Source organism: Camellia sinensis, chromosome 5 (genome assembly GCF_055761805.1).
Source record: "Camellia sinensis isolate YWXY chromosome 5, ASM5576180v1, whole genome shotgun sequence".
Lineage (NCBI taxonomy): Eukaryota > Viridiplantae > Streptophyta > Magnoliopsida > Ericales > Theaceae > Camellia > Camellia sinensis.
Genome location: NC_138965.1, coordinates 79962940 through 79986458, shown reverse-complemented (window position 1 = coordinate 79986458; position 23519 = coordinate 79962940). Strand labels below are relative to the sequence as shown.

Sequence of the window (23519 nt, the reverse complement as noted above, 5' to 3'; positions counted from 1 at the left end):
GACAGTTCAGGGAGTAACGTCTGCACAATCCGCACAACAAGCTTATGTTCAGAGAGGTGATGTGGGAAGCAAAGGTCACAGGGAAGAGTGTATGCTGTCACCGCTTCTGAGCAAGCTCCGGGGCCATTAATTGTGAAAGGTACATATCTCATCTTCAATACTTGGGCTAAGGTGTTGATTGACACTGGGGCATCGCATTCATTTATTGCCACATCATTTGCATCATTGTTAGGGCTAGAGAGTAGACAATTGCAGGCTTTGCTTACAGCAGAATCACTAGTAGGGGGAAGGGTCATTCTGACCCGGGAGTGTCGGGGGTGTATAATTGAGGTGGCAGGTCGACAGCTCCTGTTCAATTTTGTATTGTTGGAAATGTTGGGGTGTATATTTGATGATAACCCCACCTTAAATCTATCTCTTTGACCAACTTAAGGACTCTTATTGTTTCTCCAAGATAGATTTAAGGTGGGGTTATCATCAAATTCGAATTAGAGAAGAGGACATCCCTAAAACAGCCTTTCGTACCCGATATGGTCATTACGAGTTCTTGGTTATGCTTTGTGGGTTGACCAACGCCCCAACTACGTTCATGGATCTAATGAATAGGATCTTTCGGGAGTTCCATGATAAATTTGTGGTTGTCTTTGTAGATGATATTCTTATCTATTCACCTTCCGAAGAAGAGCATGAAGGGCACCTTCGTACTATCTTACAACTTCTTAAGGAGCACCGGTTATACGCTAAATATGAGAAATGTGAATTTTGGCTTACAAAAGTAAAGTTCTTGGGTCACGTAGTTTCAAGAGACGGAGTCATGATGGATTCTTCAAAAATAAAAGCGATGCTAAGTTGGGAACAGCCTAAGAATGCTTCAGAAATTCGTAGTTTTCTGGGCTTAGCCGGTTACTATCGCCGATTTGTAAAGAATTTCTCTTCCTTAGCGTCACCATTAACTTGGTTGATCCGTAAGGGAATAAAGTTTGTTTGGAGTGAAGCATGTCAGAATTCCTTTCAAGAATTAAAGTTCAGATTGACCACCGCTCCAATCCTAATCATTCTAGAAGACGGGTTAGGTTATACGGTGTACTGTGATGCCTCTAGAGAGGGATTGGGATGTGTTCTAATGCAAGAGGGAAGGGTGGTAGCATATGGCTCGCGCCAACTGAAAACTCATGAAAGAAACTACCTGACGCATAACCTAGAACTTGTCGCTATTGTTTTCGCTTTGAAGTTGTGGAGACACTACCTCTATGGTGAAAAATTTGAAGTCTTCTCTAACCACAAAGGCCTCAAGTACTTATTCTCCCAGAAAGTCTTAAACCTACGTCAACGGAGATGGATGGAGTTCAAAGCGAGGTGATCCATCGTCCAAGACCTCTCCTTCCCCTCCCCCCTCTATAATTATTTTTTTTTAATTCCAAAAATATCTATAATTTCTCTATTTTGTATCTCACAATCTTAATTTGTGTGTGTGCTTTTTTTTCAAATGAGAATACAACAAACATCACAAAAGATAAATAAATAAAGAGGTTTGCATATTATCCCAATGCTCTGCTAATGAAAGAGAAAGGGTAACTCCCAAACCCGACTTTTGCATTTTCAGCGTCTAAAATAAACTTTTGATATGACCTTTTATAAATAAATAAATAAACTGTGATAAAAAAAAAAATATGCATCTAATTATTATTATTATTTTTTTTTTTTTGACGTTACAAAAAAAATTACTTTCATATATAACTATTAAAATTAAATTTTAATTAAGATTAATGCTTGAAATCCTAAAAAATTGATGACTCCCATGACCCCCAATTGATGTGGACCACATGTCTGTATTTATTTTTTTCTCCCTTTCTTCTCTCTCTCACAAGTACGTGGGGGTCATGGAGATTGTGTTTTGTGAGAGTCTGTATCAAAACCATTTAATTAAATATATAACAAATTTTATAATAAGAAAAATGATCAAATAATTTGAACTCAAATACGAAAAATAAACAAACTGTAACAAAATATCACTTAAACATCATCCTTCTTGTGTTTTTAATTACAAAATTTCTAATCAAGGTTATGTAATCCAACTTATCAAATAAGTCTTTTTCAATAGATGAAATTGCAAATCGATTCAATCTTTCTGGTAATATAGTTGATCAAAGATAAGCTTTAATCAACTATAAATTTGAAAAGTTTTATTTATTTATATTTTTAAAAAACAAATGTAACTTGTATGATGCATTTAATCATCTATTAATTTCAAATAATTCACATCTCAATTGACTTTTTGGTTTTTTTAAATAAAAATAATGTTAGAAATGGTTTTGGAAATTCTGGAAAAACAGAATTTTTCCTAAACTTTTGTCTAAATTTTAGGTGGGACCCATGCGCCAAAGTTGACGGGTCTAAGTGGTAACGCATTCTGTGCCGTGTTTTGATTCACGTGGTATATTTGGTTGCTCAAAACCATTATCGGGTGAATGGAAAATTGAAGCCAAAGTGTGTTTCATGGAAATGGAGTTTTTGTGGAAAATTCTTAAAGGTATGAATAAAAGCTTGTCCCACATTGGTTGGTGGGAAGAAATTTATGGCTTTATAAAGTTTGGAATTATAACATGGGGAGGGCCCCAAGGGGCACCCCAAATTTGTAGAAGGGAGAGGTTATGGGCAAATTGGGCTAAATCCATTGGACTAAAAAATAACCACACCCCCGCGCGCCGCCTCTGTCTGGGCGGGCTAGGCTGGGCCTGGGCTCGGGTGCGTGGTGTGAGGTTAGGCTAGGCTTGTTCGGCCCAATACTAATCTTTTTGAGCCAAAAACATTTGAATTCAATTTTATCTTTTGATAAAATAAAATTTGTCCAATTTAAATTTCAATTTTTTGATTTCAAAATTGTTGCACCTCTTCAGAATTTTCTGTACAGGTTCACTGTCCAAACAGATCCGAATTTGTCCAGATTTAAACCCAAAATAGTTTTTATCTTCTTGAAATTCAAACCAGATCTGTTGATCTGTCCAAATAGGTATTGCACCTGTTGAGTTCAAAATGAAAAGCCACATTTTCAACTATAAATAAGACAAGTCCCTCATTTGTTTCACTACTAAATTTTCGTCCTCAAAATATGCTCTACTATCTCTGCATTTTGCTGCATTATTTTCTTATGTGAAAGAGTGTAAACACAAAATGTGTTCGTTGTGCGAATAAATTGTAGTGTTGTATTTATTCGTTGTTGATCATTTTATCCTGGGAGATAGACGTCCGCAAATCTGAAAGCACCATAGAGAGGACGAATCTTTCTTAAAAACACAGTGTCAAACACTAGACTTGATCAAAATATTGTTCAAGAAATTAATCAAGTAAGTTGTTAATTTATTTTCTGTTTTATTTATTTATATCAGATTTTGATTTTGTTTTTTGTAACAAAATAAATTTTATTTATTTATTTATTTTTATTTTTAGTTTGATTTTTGTAATCAAACATTCTCCCTGCTTTCCTTTATTTCTTTTGTTTGTTGTTAAGTACACAAACTTAATTTATACGGAATACAGTGAAGATTGTCTAGCAATCTTAAGACAGAATAATTTTTGGTGTCTTCATTGTATTTAATTTTCTGTGTTTTCACAAAGTGATATTCTGATTGAAAAATACAAATAGTAGTAATATACTGTTTGACAAATAGTAGTAATATACCGTTTATTTTCTTTGACAACTAGTAGTAATATACTGGTGTCATTAACAATTGCAGAATATTAATTTGTGTTACAAAAAATTATTGTGGAATTTTATTTTTCTAGTTTTAGTAATAAGGAAAATAAAATTATTTTGTGTTGTAATTTATATTCTGGTTTTAGTAACTAGAAAATTAATTTGTGTTTTATTTTTTTTTATTTTTGTAATTAGATATTATAGCTACTGCAACTGGAAGTGGTACTTTAATTGTTACACCAACTCCGATCCCTATCCAGAACCATGTTCAAGTTCCAATAAATCATGGAGAAAAAGGAAAAAAATTTAACGGTACTGAGCTTAAGAGATGGCAGCAAAAAATGTTGTTTTATCTTACAACTCTAAATTTGGCCTGGTTTCTCCATGAAGAGGCTCCAGTACTTAGAGAGGATGAAAGTAATCAGCAAGTTGTTACCGTTGTAGACACTTGGAAACATTCTAATTTCCTGTGAAGAAATTACATCCTCAATGGCCTTGACAACATGATGTATAATGTTCACAGCCCTCTGAAAATAGCAAAAGAATTATGGAATTCTTTGGAGAAAAAATACAAGATAGAGGATGCCGGCACGAAGAAATTTATTGTCGGTAAATTTCTAGACTTCGTTATAGTAGACTCCCAAACGGTAATTTCTCAAGTTCAAAATCTTCAAATAATTTTGTATGATATTCATTCTGAAGGTATGTCTCTTAGCGAGTCTTTCCAAGTCGCTGCTTTAGCGGAAAAGTTACCACCGGCTTGGAAATATTTCAAAAATTATTTAAAACATAAATGCAAAGAGATGACCATGGATGAATTAATTGTAAGATTGAGAATTGATGAAGATAGCTGAAAGGCTGAAAGGCTGAAAAGAGAAATGGAAAAAATCCCATTAAGTCTAAGGCTAATGTGGTTGAACAAATGCACAAACCACATAACAAAAAGAGGTAGTTTACTGGAGATGGTCCTAAACAAGGAGACAACAATGGCAATAAAAAGTTCAAAGATTAATGCTATAACTATGGCAAGACCGGACATCGAGCTTCTGATTGCCGCTGCCTTAAGAAGGATCACTGAAGTACAAGCAAGGAGACTACCAATCAATCCAATATGACAGAATTAGACTACATCTCTAACAGGGTAAATGACATCAATCTCTCTGCTATCGTGTCTGAGGCTAATTTGGTTAGAAATCCTACAGAATGGTGGGTTGACACTGGGGCAACTCGTCACATTTGTGCGGACAAGAAGATATTCACTACCTACAATGAGGCTGCAAATGGTGAACAACTTTTTATGAAAAATTCTTCTACTTCTACTGTGACTGGACAAGGAAAGATGATCTTGAAAATGACATCAGGGAAGGAACTGACCCTCAACAACGTACTGCATGTACCAGACATCCTGAAGAATTTAGTTTCTGGTTCTTTGTTAAGTAAAAATAGTTTTAAGCTTGTTTTTTAGTCTGATAAATTTGTATTAACAAAAAGTGGTATGTATGTTGGTAAGGGATACATGAGTGATGGTCTCTTCAAGTTGAATGTAATGACGGTTGTACCAAAACGTGCTATTAATAAGAATAACACATGTTTTGCTTATATTCTTTAGTCAAATTTATGGCATGATAGATTAGGACATGTGAATTTTGATTCTTTGCGTAGATTAATTGATTTAGATTATATACCAAAGTTTGAAATTAATCCTAATCACAAATGTGAGATTTATGTAGAAGTGAAACTAACTAAAGCTCCATTTAAATCGATTGAAAGGAAAAACGAACCTCTAGAATTAATTCATGTTGATATATGTGATCTTAAATTTGTTCAAACTAGAGGAGGTAAAAAGTATTTCATAACATTTATCGATGATTGCACAAGATATTGTTATGTATACTTACTTAGAAGTAAAGATGAAGTTTTAGAAATGTTTAAACTCTACAAAACTGAAGTTGAAAATCAACTTGATAAAACCATTAAAATGATTAGAAGTGATAGGGGTAGTGAATATGATGCACATTTAAATGAATTTTGTTCACAATATGGCATTATTCACCAAACTACAACACATTATTCTCCACAACAAAATGGAATTGCTGAAAGAAAGAATAGAACCCTTAATGCCATGTTACTAAGTCCAAGCTTACCACAGAAGTTGTGGGGGGAAGCAATATTGTCTGCTAATTATGTTCTTAACAGAATACCCTACAAGAAAACTAACAGCACTCTTTATAAATTGTGGAAAGGTCGAAGGTCGACCGCCTTCCTACAAATACGTAAAAGTGTAGGAGTGTTTGGCAAAAGTTGAAGTTCATGTTCCTAAAAAGACTAAGATAGGACGAAAAACAGTGGATTGTGTGTTTATTGGTTATGCTCATAATAGTAGTGCATATCGGTTTCTGACTTATAAATCAGAAATACCCGATATAAATGTGAACACTATTATAGAGTCAAGAAATGCTGTATTTTTGAACATGTCATTCCTTACAAGAAAGAACAAGAATTAAATTCACAGAAAAGAACTTATGATTGTACACAAAGTCAAGAGACTAATGACAATCAAACACAAGATACTAGTAATGGTCTCGACTAACAGGATTTAACTGATGATGAACCAAGGCGAAGTAAGAGAGCAAGAACATCAAAATCCTTTGGTCCAGATTTTCTGATATGCCTGTTAGAAAATGAACCTCAAAGCTTCAAGGAAGCAATGACAGGTCCTGAAGCACCTTTGTGGAAAGAGGCTGTTAATAATGAAATTGAATCCATTATGCAAAATCATACTTGGGAATTGATAGATCTTCCACCAGGTTCTAAACCTCTTGGATATAAGTGGATATTCAAGAGAAAGATGAAAGTAGATGATTCAATAGACAAGTATAAAGCAAGACTTGTAGTAAAAGGTTACAAACAAAAGGAAGGTTTGGACTATTTTGACACATATTCTCCTGTGACAAGAATAACATCTATCTGCATGCTTATTGCCATAGCAGCGTTGTATAATTTAGAAATGCATCAAATGGATGTTAAGATAGCTTTCTTAAATGGTGATCTAAATGAAGAGATCTATATGGAGCAACCCGAAGGGTTTGTAGTAAGTTGGCGAGTCTAAGTAGTAATGTGTTCTGTGCCGCGTTGTGATTTACGTGGTATATTTGGTTGCTCAAAACCATTATTGGGTGAATGGGAAATTGAAGCCAAAGTGTGTTCCATGGAAATGGAGTTTTTGTGAAAAATCCTTAAAGGTTTGAATAAAGGCTTGTCCCACATTGGTTTGGTGGGAAGAAATTTATGGGTTTATAAAGCTTGGAATTATAACTTGGAGAGGGCCCCAAGGGGCACCCCAAGTTTGTAGAAGGGAGAGGTTATGGACAAATTGGGTTAGACCCATTGGACCCAAAAATAACCACAAACGCGCGCGCGCCGCCGCTGTCGTCAGTCTGGTCGGTCGAGCGTCCTGGGCCTGGGCGCGGGTGTGTGGTGTGGGGTTGGGTTGGACTGGGCTTGTCTGGCCTAATACTAATCTTTTTGGGCAAAAAACATTTGAATTCAATTTTATCTTTGGGTAAAATAAAATTTGTCCAATTTAAATTCCAATTTTTTGAATTCAAAATTATTGCACCTCTTTAGAATTTTTTGTACAGGTTCACTGTCCAAACAGACTCGAATCTGTCTAGATTCAAACCCAAAACGGTTTTTATCTGTTTGAAATTCAAACCAGATCTGTTGATCTGTCCGAACAGGTATTGCACCTATTGAGTTCAAAATGAAAAGCCACATTTTCAACTATAAATAAGACAAGTCCCTCATTTGTTTCACTACCGAATTTCCGTCCTCAAAATATACTCTACTATCTCTGCATTTTGCTGCATTATTTTCTTTTGTGAAAGAGTGTAAACACAAAGTATGTTCATTGTGCGAATAAATTGTAGTGCTGCATTTATTCGTCGTTGATCATTTTATCCTGGAGATAACCGTCCACAAATCTGAAAGCACCGTGGAAAGGACGAATTTGTCTTAAAGATATAGTGTCAAATACTGGACTTGATCAAAATATTGTTCAAGAAATTAATCAAGTAAGTTGTTAATTTATTTTTTATTTTATTTATTTATATTAGATTTTGATTTTATTTTTGTAACAAAATAAAATTTATTTTTATTTATTTATTTTTATTTCTAGTTTGATTTTTGTAATCAAACATTTTTCCGCCTTTCTTTTATTTCTTTTGTTTGTTGTTAAGTACACAAACTTAATTTATACAGAATATAGTGAAGATTGTCCAACAAATAATCATTCAGTAATTTGAAATAATTCACATACTAACCACTATTAATTTTAAAATTTTACCAAACTTTGTCAGAACTTTTTAAATTTAGATAATTTATTCATTAGATTTTTCTTTTCTTTTTTTCAAAGAGAAAATTGGTAAAAAGTCCATCTTAAAGGAGATAAAGACACGTCGAAAAAGATCGCCGGTGCTAGAAAAGGTCATCGGCGCCAAAAAAGTCGCCACGGCAGGCGATGACAATTGGCAACAGCAGGTGGTGGTGATGAGGTAGAAAAATATGTGATATTCAATAGATAAATTATTGAACGAGTGACATATGTCGGATTTCAATAGATAGTTAATTTGATTGATTTCAACATATAGACAAATATAATAATTTTTTTTTGAACAAATTGTATCTTTTAACTTAAAAAAATTAGAGTTTAGATCTAATGACGAAAAGATTCAAAAAAAATTTCAATCAATTTTCGAAGTCTAAAGCGGCAATTCGCCGGCTTTGGACAAAAGCCGGCCTGGTAACTTCGTAGGAATGGGGACAAGAGGAGCAGACAAAACCAAGCCATCAGGGATCTCCAAGCCAATCAGTGAAAGAAACTTGTACAAACAATTTTGACTTCAGATTTTAATCATTTAAAAATGGAAGAAATACTTATCAGTTGGATAAAAAAAAAAATATAAATAAATAAAAAAATTACACTAACATGACTTTTCATTTGCACCATATTATAAAATCGCTTTCACCCTTTATGTTTTTATGATTTTTTTTTTCTCTACACCACTGCTAAGTATTCTCCCTTTAAAAATAGCATTCCAGTTTATATATATATATATATATATAAGTGTTTGATCCTGTATGATTTAATATGTAATTAATTTGAAATTAGGTTAAAGTTTTAAAAATTAAGAGGAAAAAAAAAAAAGAAGGTTCTTTGATTTATATATATTTTCAAATTGTATTTTTATACAAAGACAATAAGATGTAGAAAAAAAGACAAACGGTACTTTTATCACTAATTTTAACTAAATTAGTCGGTGGGCTCTAAATGTATCCTAAAATTTTAGTTAGGCGTCTTATCTTAATGATTTATTATTATTATTATTATTATTATTATTATTATTATTATGTCCCTATTTAAAATGATTAAAAAATATTTAAAATTATAGAAAGTGCAAATCATAGTATCTTTGGACTTAACCCCAAAGGATTGATTTGGTGGTCAAGGTCTAAAACTTAAAGGTCTGCTCCCTCCGTGATTTTAAGTTCAAAACCTCCTGAAGAGTAATCCATTTCTTGGGCTCAATCCATAAAAAATTTTGCCTCGACTTTAATTAGGCAGTAGGATTAGTCCTCCGAATTAGTCATTCCTTTGGGCCGGATAGTATCAATCTTCCCTTCTACCATTCTCTTGCATTTTTATACCCAATCTTGCTATCCTTGAATCGATCATTTTCTGATATAAAAAGTATACTTTTCACTCAGCATCTTCATTTCTGGGCATCAATTTTACGAACATTGTTAAAAAATTCAATACCAAATAAATTACATTTATTTGCAAATTTGTTCGGTATGTTTTCATTTAGCTTCTCCGTTTTGGGCATTAATTTTACGAACTTTGTTCAAAAATTGAGTACCAAATTATGTTTATTTGGAAACTTATTTCCAATCATATTTCACTTGTTCAGCAATGTGTTTTTGAATTATTCGACGTTGTTCAATATTTTATATCCGAACAAAATGTATATGTTCGACTCTATATTTTGGTACATTTTTATCTTCTAACTTCTGGCATGCGACAGTGGTGGTGGTGGTGGCTGAAGGTGCCGTTGCCGTTGTCTGTTTGGAACCTCTGTTGTTGTCTTGAGAGTTTTAATGACAGTGTGTGAGGGATTTTTTTTTTTTTTTTTATGTGATTTTATTTTTGTCTAGAGATGAATTCGAGACTATTTGTCGTGTGGGGGCGTCTCTTGAGAATTTATTTAGGATTTTTTATGGTTGAAAATATATTACGTTCAAAATAATAGAGTAAATTGGAATTTTCAAAATGAAATGTCCAAAAATATCCAACTAAAGTTTTGGAGTGTATTTCCATCCTCCCGAGTTAGTATTGCAATTTGAACAAAAATGACATAGGTATGTGACTATTTTAAATGACAAACAAATAAATTCTCTAAATCTATACATAAAAGAGTAAAATAAATTTTATCTAAAATTATAAATTATTGAATGCCAGACCAATCACAGCACGAAATGATGACTCACTAACAAACTGTTCATTCGGATGTCTATCTAAGAGGACTTCTAGTGTAGCAGTTATATTATATACATAGAAAAATTATTTAGAATTTTATCTGAAATTCGGATTTATAAATATTATTTATTTTCTACATGATTTACAATAATATATTACTAATTTTAATTTACACTCTATATTTCATGCTCAAAATAAAATTGCGATTAAATTTTTGTGATAGCTAGCTAATCATACTGAACATGTGGTTTTATCATATGACAATAAAAAAAAAAAAAAAATTATTTATTTCTCCATCAAATGATAGAGCAATCTATGAGCCAATTGCCACAAAGCTCACCTTACCACACATTTCATGGGTTAAAGAAGGAATTTGGTGAACACTGGACCATTCATACCCAGCATTTTGGTGGGATAGCAGAAGCATATATCCTAGATTTAATTCCCCCATACCATACCCTCCTCAACCCATGAAATGGCAAAGATTGTGATTGATAATTAATCAAATGAGATAAGACTGTTACCTTATTTTGGTGCCATTAACATGTGATGCAAGAACAGTTACACCATCTTCACCAACCTCAAGCAAACCCTGCCCACCATAATATTATAAATTACATTTGTACAACAACAGCACATGTTCAATCCACTGACAAAAATTAGGTAAATTACAAATATACCTTCTGAAATTTGTTTAAAATACGAATTGTCTCATGTGATTTAAAAAATTTACAAATACCCCATTGTCAGAATATTTTATTTGCAGAATTTGTGATGTCCCAAGTTCTTTTTAAAACAAATGCAGTATTTCAATCTAGAATTTCCACTTCTTTTGATTATCCTTGTTACTTTGGAGCTTTATGAGTCTCATGTTGTTGTCTGTTCTTTTCTCTATAGTTATTCGGGTACATCCTAGTGTGTTCTATGGTGTTGTTTTGCATTTTTGGGTGTTGGAGTGAGTCCAGGAATGGTGGGAATGCATTAAGGTGGCTGATGTCTCTGTTTTGAGTTGGAACAGCTCGAGCGGTAGTTTTGTCGCTCAAGCGGTAATGTCGTTCTTCTAGTACCTTGTTTTGCAGTCTGGACTACTGGAAGTATATATTCTTAGCTCGAGCGAAGGTTTCCTCGCTCGAGCGGCCTTTTGTAGAGAGGAGAGAGATTCTGGGAGTTGGTCTTTTTGCTTGAGCACAGGATTACTCACTCGAGCGGTCTTGGAAATTTAAATTGTTCGCTCGAGCGCATATTTGTTTGCTTGAGTGGCCTGTCCACATTCAGCTCCAAAAAATGTGTCAAATCACTTAAAAGTTGAGTCCTTACACACTTCTCTTCCACTTTTCATTTCACTCTCTCTCTCTCTCTCTCTCTCTCCTCTCTCATCTCTCTCTAGAAACTCTTCACCCACCTCATTTATTTCCTTGATCTTTCCTTGTCCTTTTAGATTTTGACCCAAGTGTCTCTTTAATATTGGAGAGCTCATCAAGGGCTACGTTTTATATGGTGAAAATCAGATTTCGACGCCATTGATTTTGAAACTTTTTTCATCTTTTCTTTCCAAAACTTGAGGTAGGAAGTTTTTTGAGTTATATATATGATTGAAGCATGTCTTGCCTATTTTGCTATGATTTTGAGTAAGGGGTTTTTGGGAGTTGAAGTGTATTGGGTCTAGAAAATGTTAGAGGAATGGTTTTCTTATGATTTTGGTTCAAGATAAATTATTTTGTGAGCCTATGAACCACTTGGAAGCGCATGAAAGAAAAATATTTTGGAAATGAAGGAAAACCCTCTTTGATCAAACCGTAGATTTTGGGACAAATTAGAGAAAAATGAATTTTGTGAAATATCCATGAAATTGTTGTTAAATTCCTTAAGAAATTAATAAAATGTTCCTCCTGTTGTTGTGTTGTTGAGATACCCATGAAATGGATGAGGGTGGTTGTTGTTAAATTATGGATAGCATGATGTGTATATGTTTGAAAAATGGAAATGAAGATGAATGTTGATTGTGAATATGAGAGGGTGCCATATGTCACATGCATGTGGATTTGATATGAATTTTGGGATATATACATATATATATATGTATTGAATATCATATTTTCCCTTTGAGCAAATATTGAGAATTGTGGAGGAATTATATATATTTTGAAACTATATAATTGCATTTCATTACATTCACTTTGCATAGCTTTGAAAATGGTTTATTGTGGCTGTGCCTTGGAAATTGATTTCTTGTTTGAGAAAAGCAAGTGTTACTCTTGAAATGCTTTGGGGTAAATACAGTGGGAAATCCGGTCATGGGGTGTAGTTTGAGAATTAAATTGGCTTGAGTGTCCTTGGTGTAAGACTAGAAACACGCTCGTATGGGTGCCTAAACTTTCTGGTTAGAAGTCGATAAGGTAGTATTGGGTAGTTTTGATACGCCTACTTGCAGACACTAGCCCCGGGGAATTGTCTGAGTCGTATTTACCACCCCGTGTTAAATTTTGCAATTTGTTGAGATGACGGAGAAATTCTTTAAAGGATTATTGCATGTGATTTTCAAAGGAACAAAACTTGTGCTATTGGAGCATGTCATAACATTACATCCATGTATATAGGACTGCTTAAATATATATATACTTTGTGAAGATATCTCTACTAAGCTTTATGCTCACCTCTAGTAGATTTGTGTAAGAAAAGAGGTAGTGATTCCGCCTAGCTAAAGGCGCCGAAAATCTTTTCAGAGCACCAGACTCTCTTTTCTTTTGTGATTATTTTGACAGGCTAAGTTGCATGGGTTTGTTAACCATTTTTGTGTAACCAGACTTGAGCTTGGAACTTGTAGCCCTTGAGGCATTTCTTTTGTTGGTTATTTTCTTGTTTAAGAATGGTCACACATGCTATGGATTCAACTTAGGAAAAATTGAATGTGTAATGCATGTAGACTGCTTTTGTAAATCTCTTAAATGAATGAGAATGTCAATTTAGAGATTTTACTAATCGAATTGAAATTGTTTAATGGATGAGACCATCAGATCTATTTCGAGGGCATTACAACTTGGTATTAGAGTTATTGAGTTTGAATACTTTTAGCTCGCAGGAAGTGGTTTTACCACAATGAGTTCATTTTGCTAAATTGGGGGATGTTTGATGTTTTAGGTGCTATGTGATAACATGCTTATTTGACTAGATGGATATAGGATTGAACTTTTAGGATTTTGTTTGCGCCTATTAAGTTTGTCTTATTAGAAGGACACATGATCAATGCTCATTCTAATGAGAATTCTTGGTACTTCGTGGGACAAATGTCATCTTGAAGGGACAATCCGTATGTATTTTTGTGATTATGTGCTTACATGGAGTGAGAATATATGTTTACATGAAATGAAAGTTTGCAAATTATTGTAGTTGAACGCGTGAGTTCAAGCACATATATGATTATGTGCTAAGTTATTCATTATTGTCCTTAGTTAGGATGTTAAGAAGAGGTCCAACGCGTAGTAGTAGAGGCAAAATGCAGGGTAGGCCTTGTTGATGCGTTCATGTGCTGGAACATACCGTGAAGACATTTGAGATGCTACACATTGATGATAGTGACCTTAGGGTGACTTTCACGAGTTACTATTTGAAGAGAGATACAAGCCAATGGTGGAAATACGCCAAAGACAGAGTTGGGCTGACATGGGAAGCTTTTGTCATTACTTTGCAAGACAAATAAAAGCTTTCCAAGACAAATACCTACCTTCCATAGCTTAGGAGTGTGACACCCCTGTTCCGTAGTATGTTAATTAGTCCTTAACATGATGTGATTATGTATTTTGATATGATTTTGTGTTCCACTATGTGAAAATATGTGGTTTGAAATTTTATCTGTTCATCGTAGGAATATCTGTTTGAGTAGTCTGTTTTGGAAATTTAATTGAGGGCCTTATCGGCCACGGAACCCGAAATTGATTACGCCATTGTGGTTGGCATAATTTTTAGGGCCTACGGTGAAATTTAATTGAAATTTGATTCTGGTCAATTTAAACTGATTAAATTGAGAAATTAAGTACCCCATTATTTTATATTAAAATATTTGTTAGTGGGGCTTGTTGTATATTTGTATTGCACTCTCCTTTAGCTCTCTTAAAACTCAAAATCTGAGTTAGACAATTGAGAGTGAGAGAGAGGCCGGCCATGGAGAGAAAAAGGGAGAGATTTGTGTAATTTGGGCTCAAGACTTGGGAAATTGAAGATCTAGCTCAAGATTTGGCTAGGGCTTGAGTGTTGAAGCTCTTAGGTAAGTGATTTCATGAAATCTTACTTGTAATTTGTAAGTTCAAGGGTTGTTTGTGATCAAGAACATGTAATGAGTTGATTTTTGTTGAGATTGAAGTCTTAGAACTCATGCATGTAAGAAATTACTTTGAATTTGCATGTTTGAGCTTGAAACACATGATTCATGTGGAGTTTTGGGTAAAGCTCATATTGTAGTCACCATTTGTACCATCTAAGTTGAGAATGATGAGCATCTCCCACATGCATGTACAAATCATGGGAGTATAAGTCTTGAATGTTGAATTTGAGCATGTTGATGATGGGTTTGAGACAATTTGGGACATGCATGTAGATAATTCATGTAATTGAGCTTCCTAATGTTGTAATCTGCATTAGTAGCATGTTAGCATGTGTAAATGTGTAATTTGAACCATTGCATGCAAGAAATGTAGATGGAAAACTGATTTGGAGCTCAAGAACACGATCTGGGAAACCCAGATTTTTGAGGTCCGCTCGAGCGGGGTAATGGCCGCTCGAGCGGGAAAATCGTGCTCCCAGCATTTTTGCAGAGTTGGATGCCCGCTCGAGCGGGACATTTCACGCTCGAGCGTGGATTTTTGTAGACGGACCTTCAGCTCGAGCGCATCTTTTGTGCAACCAGTACCTTGCAGGCCTTAAGGGTCCGCTCGAGCGGAGAATCTTACGCTCGAGCGGGGACCCTGTTTCCTGGAATTTTGTTCATGCATTTTGTGATTCGTTTTCCGTTCTCTTTCACTTGTAAGCACTCCTAGGCATGTGTTAAGCATTGTAAATGAGTTAATGAGATAAGAACAAAGCCTAAAGAGGAATATGTGAATTAAAGAACGGATTGAACTGTTAGTGACCCTTTTGTATTCATGAAATGTGTAGGGTCAAGCTCCAGGGCGCATCCACAAGCCGATCACTGTGAGTAACATCAATATTTGAAAACTTGTCAATGTCCAATTGTTATTCCCCTATAAATATTATGAGTTGTTAATTGGGATTGTGGACAAAAGTTTGACATGAATGAATGGGCCAAAGGCCGTTCGACATAAATGAATGGGCCAAAGGCCGTTTGACATGAATGAATGGGCCAAAGGCCGTTTGACATGAATGAATGGGCCAAAGGCCGTTTGACATAAATGAATGGGCCAAAGGCCGTTTGACATGAATGAATGGGCCAAAGGCCGTTTGACATAAATGAATGGGCCAAAGGCCGTTTGACATGAATGAATGGGCCAAAGGCCGTTTGACGTGAATGAATGGGCCAAAGGCCGTTTGACATGAATGAATGGGCCGAAGGCCGTTTTGCCATGAATGGAAACCCGGATGGGCCAAAGGCCAGAATGTTTGGAACTACAGTTACTTGACTTGCATTTCGTATAGTTATATATATATTTTGCTGTTAAACAGAAGTATGAATTGGGCCCAAGGCCGTTTGGAGCATGTTGATCTACATATTGTTATGTAACTGTTATATTTGATATTATTCACTGGGCTATCGCTCACGCTCATTCATGTATTTGTAGGTGAGCCAAGGGAAGTCCAAACCCAGCCCCAGTGAAGTCTGCTAGGAACAACAGGAGTTTTGGGAGAGTCAGCCTTGTGCCTCGCGCATGAGACCATCCTTGCCCTTTTACCATGTACCTATGTTTTGTCTTGTTGGCAAGGACCCAGTGCATGTCTGTACATAGTCTGTTATAGGTTGACTCGTTTTGGACGATCCTGTCTGTAATGAATTTTGTGAAGCTGTACTTTTGATGTGAGTTATTAACGTATCTGAGTATGGTTTGTTTGATGTGCATATAAGCACGGCTCTATGGACAAAGTTTTTAATTTTGCTTCCGTTTGGCCCCCATTAACTCTGTTAAAATACGTTTAGAACAGTTTGAGGCCGTAGGTAATCTCATGATTACTGGCCGGTTACGTCCTTAACCCACGGGGGCGGGTTTGGGCCGTGACAAGGAGAGACTAAGGTAGGAGTTTTTAGATCTCAAGCAACTGAATACGATAGTGGCCGAATTTGAAGCGGCCTTTACTAGTTTGTCCCGTTTTGCACTGAAGTTGGTAGCGACGGAGGAACGCCATTGCATTGAGTTTGAGAAGAGGCATAGGACCAAAATCTTTTTAAAGTTGCTGGTAACATGATATAGAACAATTAAGGGCTCTACTTCATCATAGTCCCAGCCATAGCATACTAGATCTACTTTTCCATTGCCTAGTGTTGGCACGGGGAAGAGCACTCAAGGTGGAGTTACTTATTTTAAGTGCATCCAGCCGAGTCACAAGGCCAATACTTGTCCACAGAAAGGAGGAGGACATCAGATGTTGCCACTACCACCACCTAACCGATCCCACGGTCAGCCCCAAAGTAGGGGACAAGGACCCATTTGTTTCTAATGTGGATAGTCTGGGCACATAAAGAGAGCATGCCCGTGGGAGATGCATCTAGCACATTAGGATCAAGGCAGATTCAGAGCCACTAGCAGGCTCATTTAGCTCAGGCCTCACAAGCTATTTAGAGAGCCATCTCGACTCAATCAGTGCAGTAGGCCTATGCTTCGAGGGATGAACGAGTTGACCAGAGGCCTAGGGGCGCATATATGCAATTACTGCGCCAAACCAGTTGCCAGGATCCTTCGTTGTGAGAGGTAATTTTGTTGTGTTTAACTCTTTGGCTAGTGTGTTGATTGATATGGGTGCGTCACATTCATTCATATCTACTGCTTTTGCTTTTGCTGTAGGGTTGGAGATCGATCAGTTAGAGTCTCCATTGTGGGTTAAGTCACCGGCTGGAGATAGAGTAGCATTGGGGCATGTTTGTTGTTTTTGCGAGATTGAGGTTGCGGACTGCCTACTCTCTTTTGATTTTATTCTCTTAGATATGCACACTTTTGATGTTATATTGTGGATGGATTGGTTGTCACATTTCTAGACCACGATAGATTGTCAACGTTATAGAGTGTCTATATGTACACCTACTAGGGATTGTTTTTATTTTCAATGTGATCGGAGTGACAGTTCCATTCCACCATTGTATGACTTTCAAGGTCGGGAAGGACTTAGCTTTCTTTTTTCCATTTCTTTGACCAATGACAATAGCATGGTCCGAGTTGACTTACCGAGGGTAGTTTATGAATATCTAGATGTTTTTCCTGGAAATCTTATCGGCTTACCACCCCATAAAGAGATTGAATTCTCCATTGACTTAGTGCCTAGCACAACACTTTTTATGGCTCCATATAGATTTGCACCAGCTGAGTTGCAGGAGTTAAAGATCCAACTCCAAGAACTTTTAGATAGGGGCTTCATTTGCCCTAGTACATCACCTTAGGGAGCACAAGCTCTCCTTGCGAAGAAGAAGGATGGGTCATTACGGTCATATATTGATTACCGCAAGTTGAATCGAGTTACCATTAAGAACAAACATCCTCTGCCCAGAATAGATGACTTATTTGACCAACTTAAGAGATCATGTTGTTTTTCCAAGATACACTTGAGATTAGGGTACCATCAATTGAGGGTTAAGGAGGAGGATATTTAGAAAACGACATTTCGCATGCGTTATGCCCATTATGAGTTTCTAGTCATGCCATTCAGCTTAACCAATGTACCAACTTCAATCATGGACTTGATGAATCGAGTTTTCTGGGAGTTCTTAGATCGATTTGTAGTTGTCTTTGTGGATGACATTTAGATGTATTCATCCTTTAAGGAGGAACACGAGGAACACTTGCGGATAGTACTTGATTTGCTTAGAGTGCACAAATTATATGCTAAGTTTGAGAAATGCGAGTTTTGGCTTTTAGAGGTGAAATTTCTGGGCCATGTGGTGTAAGGGCCAAGGGTAACTGTAGATGCCGTGCAAGATTGGGAACGACCTAAGAACATTTTTGAGATTCGAAGTTTCTTGGGGTTAGCCGGGTATTACAGCCGTTTTGTGAGGGACTTCTCTAGACTAAGCGCACTGTTGACCAAGTTGACTGGAAAAAGTGTCAAGTTTATGTGGAATGAGACTTGCAAAAATTCATTTCAAGAATTTAAGACTACATTGACTACTGCACTAGTTTTGATAATTCTGAAACAGGGTTTGGGCTATACTGTGTATTATGATGCATACTGGGAAGGACTTGGTTGTGTGTTAATGCAAAAGGGAAAGGTTGTGGCTTATGACTCACGTCAATTGAAAGCCCATGAGAAAAACTACCCTACACATGACTTTGTGAATATATCTATACTGGACTTTATGCTCATCCCTAATGGATTTGTGAAGGAAATGATGTGGTAATTCCGCTTAGCTAAAGGTGTGGAAAATATTTTGAGAGCACGAGACTCTCTTTTATTTTGTGATTATTTTAATAGGCCAAGGGCTTAAGTTGTATAGGTTTGTTAACCACTTTTGTGTAACCAGGTTTGAGCCTCAGAACTTGGAGCCCTTGAGGCGTTTCTTTTGGTGGTTATTTTCTTCTTTAAGAATGGTCACACATGCTATGGATTCAACTTAGGAAAGATTGAATGTGTAATGCATGCAGACTCCTTTTGTAAATCTCTTACATTAATGATATCAATTTAGAGATTTGACTAATCAAATTGAAATTGTTTAATGGATGAGACCATCAGATCTATTTTAGGGCAATTACTTGGTGGCGTCACAGAATCGACTGAAAAAATGAAATTCCTAATTTATTTTCTATATAATATTAAAATTATATGAATTATTAATTGAAATATATTTATGATATCATTAAAAATTATTAATTGACTTGATGATTTATTAATAAAAGGTCATTTGTTATGAAATAAGAAATTTCAAAAGGCGCAAAATATAATTTTTAGAACCACAAAAAGTAATTTATATTTTAAGCAAATAACAAATAATGTATTTATAATTTACCCACTTAAAAATTTACTCCCTTAGCTAACCCACAGGCCACATGAAGTAGTTGATGACAGTTTTCAAACCCACCATATATTTTACTTACTCTCATGGTCAGATCATCCATGCTCTCTTGTTTCAATTTAGTTATTATACTTTTAATTTTATCAATTTTTTTCATATTGTATTAATTTAATTCAATTAATAATATCTATTTAAAATTAATACTAGACACATAGGTTCAATTTTAAAACTTTGGGCAATAGTCCCAAATTCTATTCTTTTAGGTCCGAAAGGACAAAAATAATTTCAAAAACCATACTACCATTACCTATTTGTTTATATGTTTATTGTTCACATATTTGTCCACCTCACAATCTATTAACCTATCCATCCACATATTATCTCTTATTTGTCCATGTGCCACCTATCTATTAATCTACCTACATCCATAACAACAACAACACCACTGCCGCCACGGGCCTTTTTTTTTTTTTTTTTGGCAAAACTTCTGACACAATGAACTTTCTAGTGGTGGTTCAACAGTGGTTCGATAGTGGTTCGGTAGTTGTCTAGCGACGGTATGGTAAAATTGGGAATAAATTCTTTCAAAATAAAAAATTATTTTTCTCATCAAACAATTTCATTAAATATGTCCTTATTACCAATAAAAATTAAACATTTGACCAAATAACATATCGTCCCATAAGTGTAGACTTTTTATCAATTATTCTTTTAGTAAGTGGACTGAAGTCAAAAAGAAAAATAGTCCATTTACTATTCTTAAAATGATTTATGAATGAGTGCTACTATTAGTACCTTATTAATTATTCTGAATCCCTAATTTTTTAGCCTTTTTTTTATTAATATAATAATCTCAAATGAAATTACTAAAATGAATATCAAAAATTTTGAGACACCCCATTTCACAATTAAGCCCACACATCCATTATATCATGAGTTAGGGTCTATGAGACCACCTACCTCCATCACCACCCATCCATCTTCCCCAAATCATACCTTCAAAACCAACCTACCCTTAAAACCTTGAAAACCCTTTAGCAATAATATTCCGATAGCAACGGTGGCAATCGTTTAATTACATACACTTCTTCAGCAATGACAATGAGTGAAAGTTTTTCCAGTAACCACAACTCCATGAGATGAGAGAAGTACAACAATAAAAGCTCAAAAAATGTGCATAACTTTGATAGTGTTCTTAGCTCAGAGGAGATTGACCATATAAGGGTAAGTTTCTTGGGGAAAAAAAATGGCAAAAATAATAAAAACTGTTCTTTATTTTTTCGGAACTGAACTCCCAAAAATATGACCGAAATTTGAGAACACGGGTCCGAACATTAATTATTTATTTGTTCAGGAATAAATAACTGAACATTTCTTATTTGTTCGGGAACAGATAACTGAAGCAACAGCAGAAGCAGGCAAACAGAGGAGGTCAGACCACCCTTAGGTGGTTGATCGGCCGGTTGATCGGGAGGTGAAATCCTGCTCAGTTTTGCTCACATAGAGAGCATACAAGTACAGTGAGGCTATAAATGAATTATAGAAAATCAACCACAGAAACATGAAAATGGATTGGGTTGTGTATGTGAAAAGATAAAATAGGGAAAAAAAAAAAAGATTGACAAACCTCATAATGAAGAAGAGGAAAAACTTTTTAATCACCGCAAATTTTTTCTACTGGTTTTGAAAGGTTCCACCGTCGTGGGTTTCGTGTAGGTTTTGGGAGGGAGACTTTTGGGGGTGTAGGGGGTGTGGAAGTGTGCATTTGAATGGATGAAATGTTTTTATAAGGATAATTTTGGTATTATTTGAAGAGAGAAAAGAAATTTTAAGGGTTTTAAAATTTATAAGTGGGGATCCAAAAAATTGAGGAGTCCAAAATAATTGGTAAAATGCTAATAACAATACTCTTTAGGAATTGACGTCTAATTTGAAATGATCCACTCCCCCTTTGAATTGACTCTTTGCCCTTAATTTTTGTCCAATTTCTTAACAAATATTATCCATTAGCCTAAATTGACCCAATTCAACAATCTGAAAAGAAAAATTAAAAGAATTAAAATTACAAAACCAAATTGCCAACATATATTATAGTTTTGAGTGTCAGCTGGCCTACCTTCTCAGTGTCGCATACAATGAGAGTGCCTGCTGCTGTTACTGTGATTCCAAGTATAGTGTCGGTGTCCTCAATAAACCTCCAATCCTCCCACTTGCTTTCATTTCTGTGCAATCTTTTGATCCAACCATCTCTTGTTGCCGTATACAAGATGCCCTCTTTATCCACACACACGTCTTCTGGGTTCTTCAAAAATCCTTCTCCAAGTTTTGTCACTTTCTAGATTTTTGGGTTCAAATATTTACAAAAAGCAAATAGATACCAGTAAGCATCAGCCAGAGACACACTCAATATATATATATATATTAGATATAGATGAAATGAAAAGTCTTGTTGAGTACTTCACCTGTAAGAGGCTGTTTGTGGGAAGAAAGGGAGCAGAAGAAGAGGGTCGAGGCAGTTCTAGTGGGTCTGGAGATATTGGAGAGAAGAAGAAGACTTGAAGCGTGATTGCAAGTAAACAACCTAATACAAAGCTGGAACATGCTGTCTTCCAACGCCTGGAGGAGGCCCTTGCACTTGCAGAGGCTGCTGGTGAACTTGAATCCATATATAGCTAGCTCGGCAATTAATTAATTCACTACTCGATCACCACTACTGTGATGTGAGAGAGAGAGAGAGAGAGAGAGATGAGATTGTAAATGAAAGGCTTAGTTATCTATACTATCAGATACCAAGTCTCAAGGTTCCTCAAAATGCTTGATTTCTCAGTTGACTCCTAACTCCTACCTCCACCTCTACATGTTTTGTCCTGTTTAGTGAAATCTATGGTACACATCCCTTCACGGGTGTGTATCATAAGCATCTTATTTCGTACTTTTGTGGCATGTATTATATATTTTTGTAATAAATATTATATATTTTTTTCATAGAAATTATGATAATTTGTGATTTGGAAATGAAATTATGTGTTTTTGTTATAATGTTACATATCTTATAATTACAAAATGACCGGATAAAAATATATGTAAAATTACCATAAAAATATGTAATACCACTACAAAATAAATAATTTCATTTATGAATCACAAATTGTTATAACTCTTACTAGAAAATCAGTAATATTTATCATAAAAATGTACAATATTTACCACAGAAATATGTAACAAATGCATATGGTATACACTCTAATAATATTTCCCATCAGTTTATAATAAATATCAGAGAAATAACATTTCAGTGATACTTTCAAAAATTAATTTCAGATTGATGAAGAAACTTAGAACAATTTCAATTGTGTGCTATATACCATGTTATTGCTAAAATTCGGCACAATATATACAAAAATTACACTGATAATATACAATTTATCATGCCAAATTTAGCATTATACTGTATAATATATGGTGCCAAATTTGACATGATAGGAATATCATGCCAAATTTTAAAATGATGAATTGACTTTTTAATTTTCCAATATTATAATTATCCCCAAAAATGTCATGCCATTCATTTTTTTATTATATATAAATTCAACAAAATTAGTATATTAATATAAAAATTTTAAATTAATATTTTACAAAAATATTAACCATCATATTAAAATAATTTTAATTCAAAATATATTTTGAAGGTGTTCCAATTTCTAGATACGCAAAACACAGTTCGATAACAAGTTTGCTCTCCGTGTCATAGCCACACATGCTCAATAAGATCATTGTATATAATGGATTTCAAAAAATTGAATCATATGTTATTTTAATTAATTTTATTAAATGTAAGTTTGTTTTAAACTAATGACTTGAATTTTTTATACAAATTAATTATTCGACTATAATTTTTTTAATTAAAAGATCTTGCAAATGCATATAATTAGGTGTACATGATCATATCCAATGGTATAAATTAAATCATATGGTGATCATGCTAAAATATAAATAAAATATGCACTTCTAGAGTGGTTCTCTCAAAATATGATATTTTGACACATACTATGCTACAATATGACATTCGCACCACTGAAATAACATAACCTATTGGAGGTGATCTTATGATTTTGTATTAAAATGTTGTA

The 23519-nt window shown here is 34.9% G+C and overlaps 1 protein-coding gene across 1 annotated transcript in view; it reads right to left on the bottom strand.

Moving 5' to 3' along the window:
• LOC114263380 (protein STRICTOSIDINE SYNTHASE-LIKE 4) overlaps positions 1-22316 on the bottom strand; it is a 39086-nt gene extending 16770 nt beyond the window's left edge. The window contains exons 1-3 of the mRNA XM_028203897.2: positions 21852-22316; positions 21506-21724; positions 10754-10821 (exon numbers count right to left, since the gene is read on the bottom strand). Coding sequence (XP_028059698.1) covers positions 10754-10821; positions 21506-21724; positions 21852-22055 — 491 coding nt within the window. The 5' untranslated portion in view covers positions 22056-22316. The remainder of the gene's footprint in view (positions 1-10753; positions 10822-21505; positions 21725-21851) is intronic.
• Positions 22317-23519: the final 1203 nt, after the last annotated feature.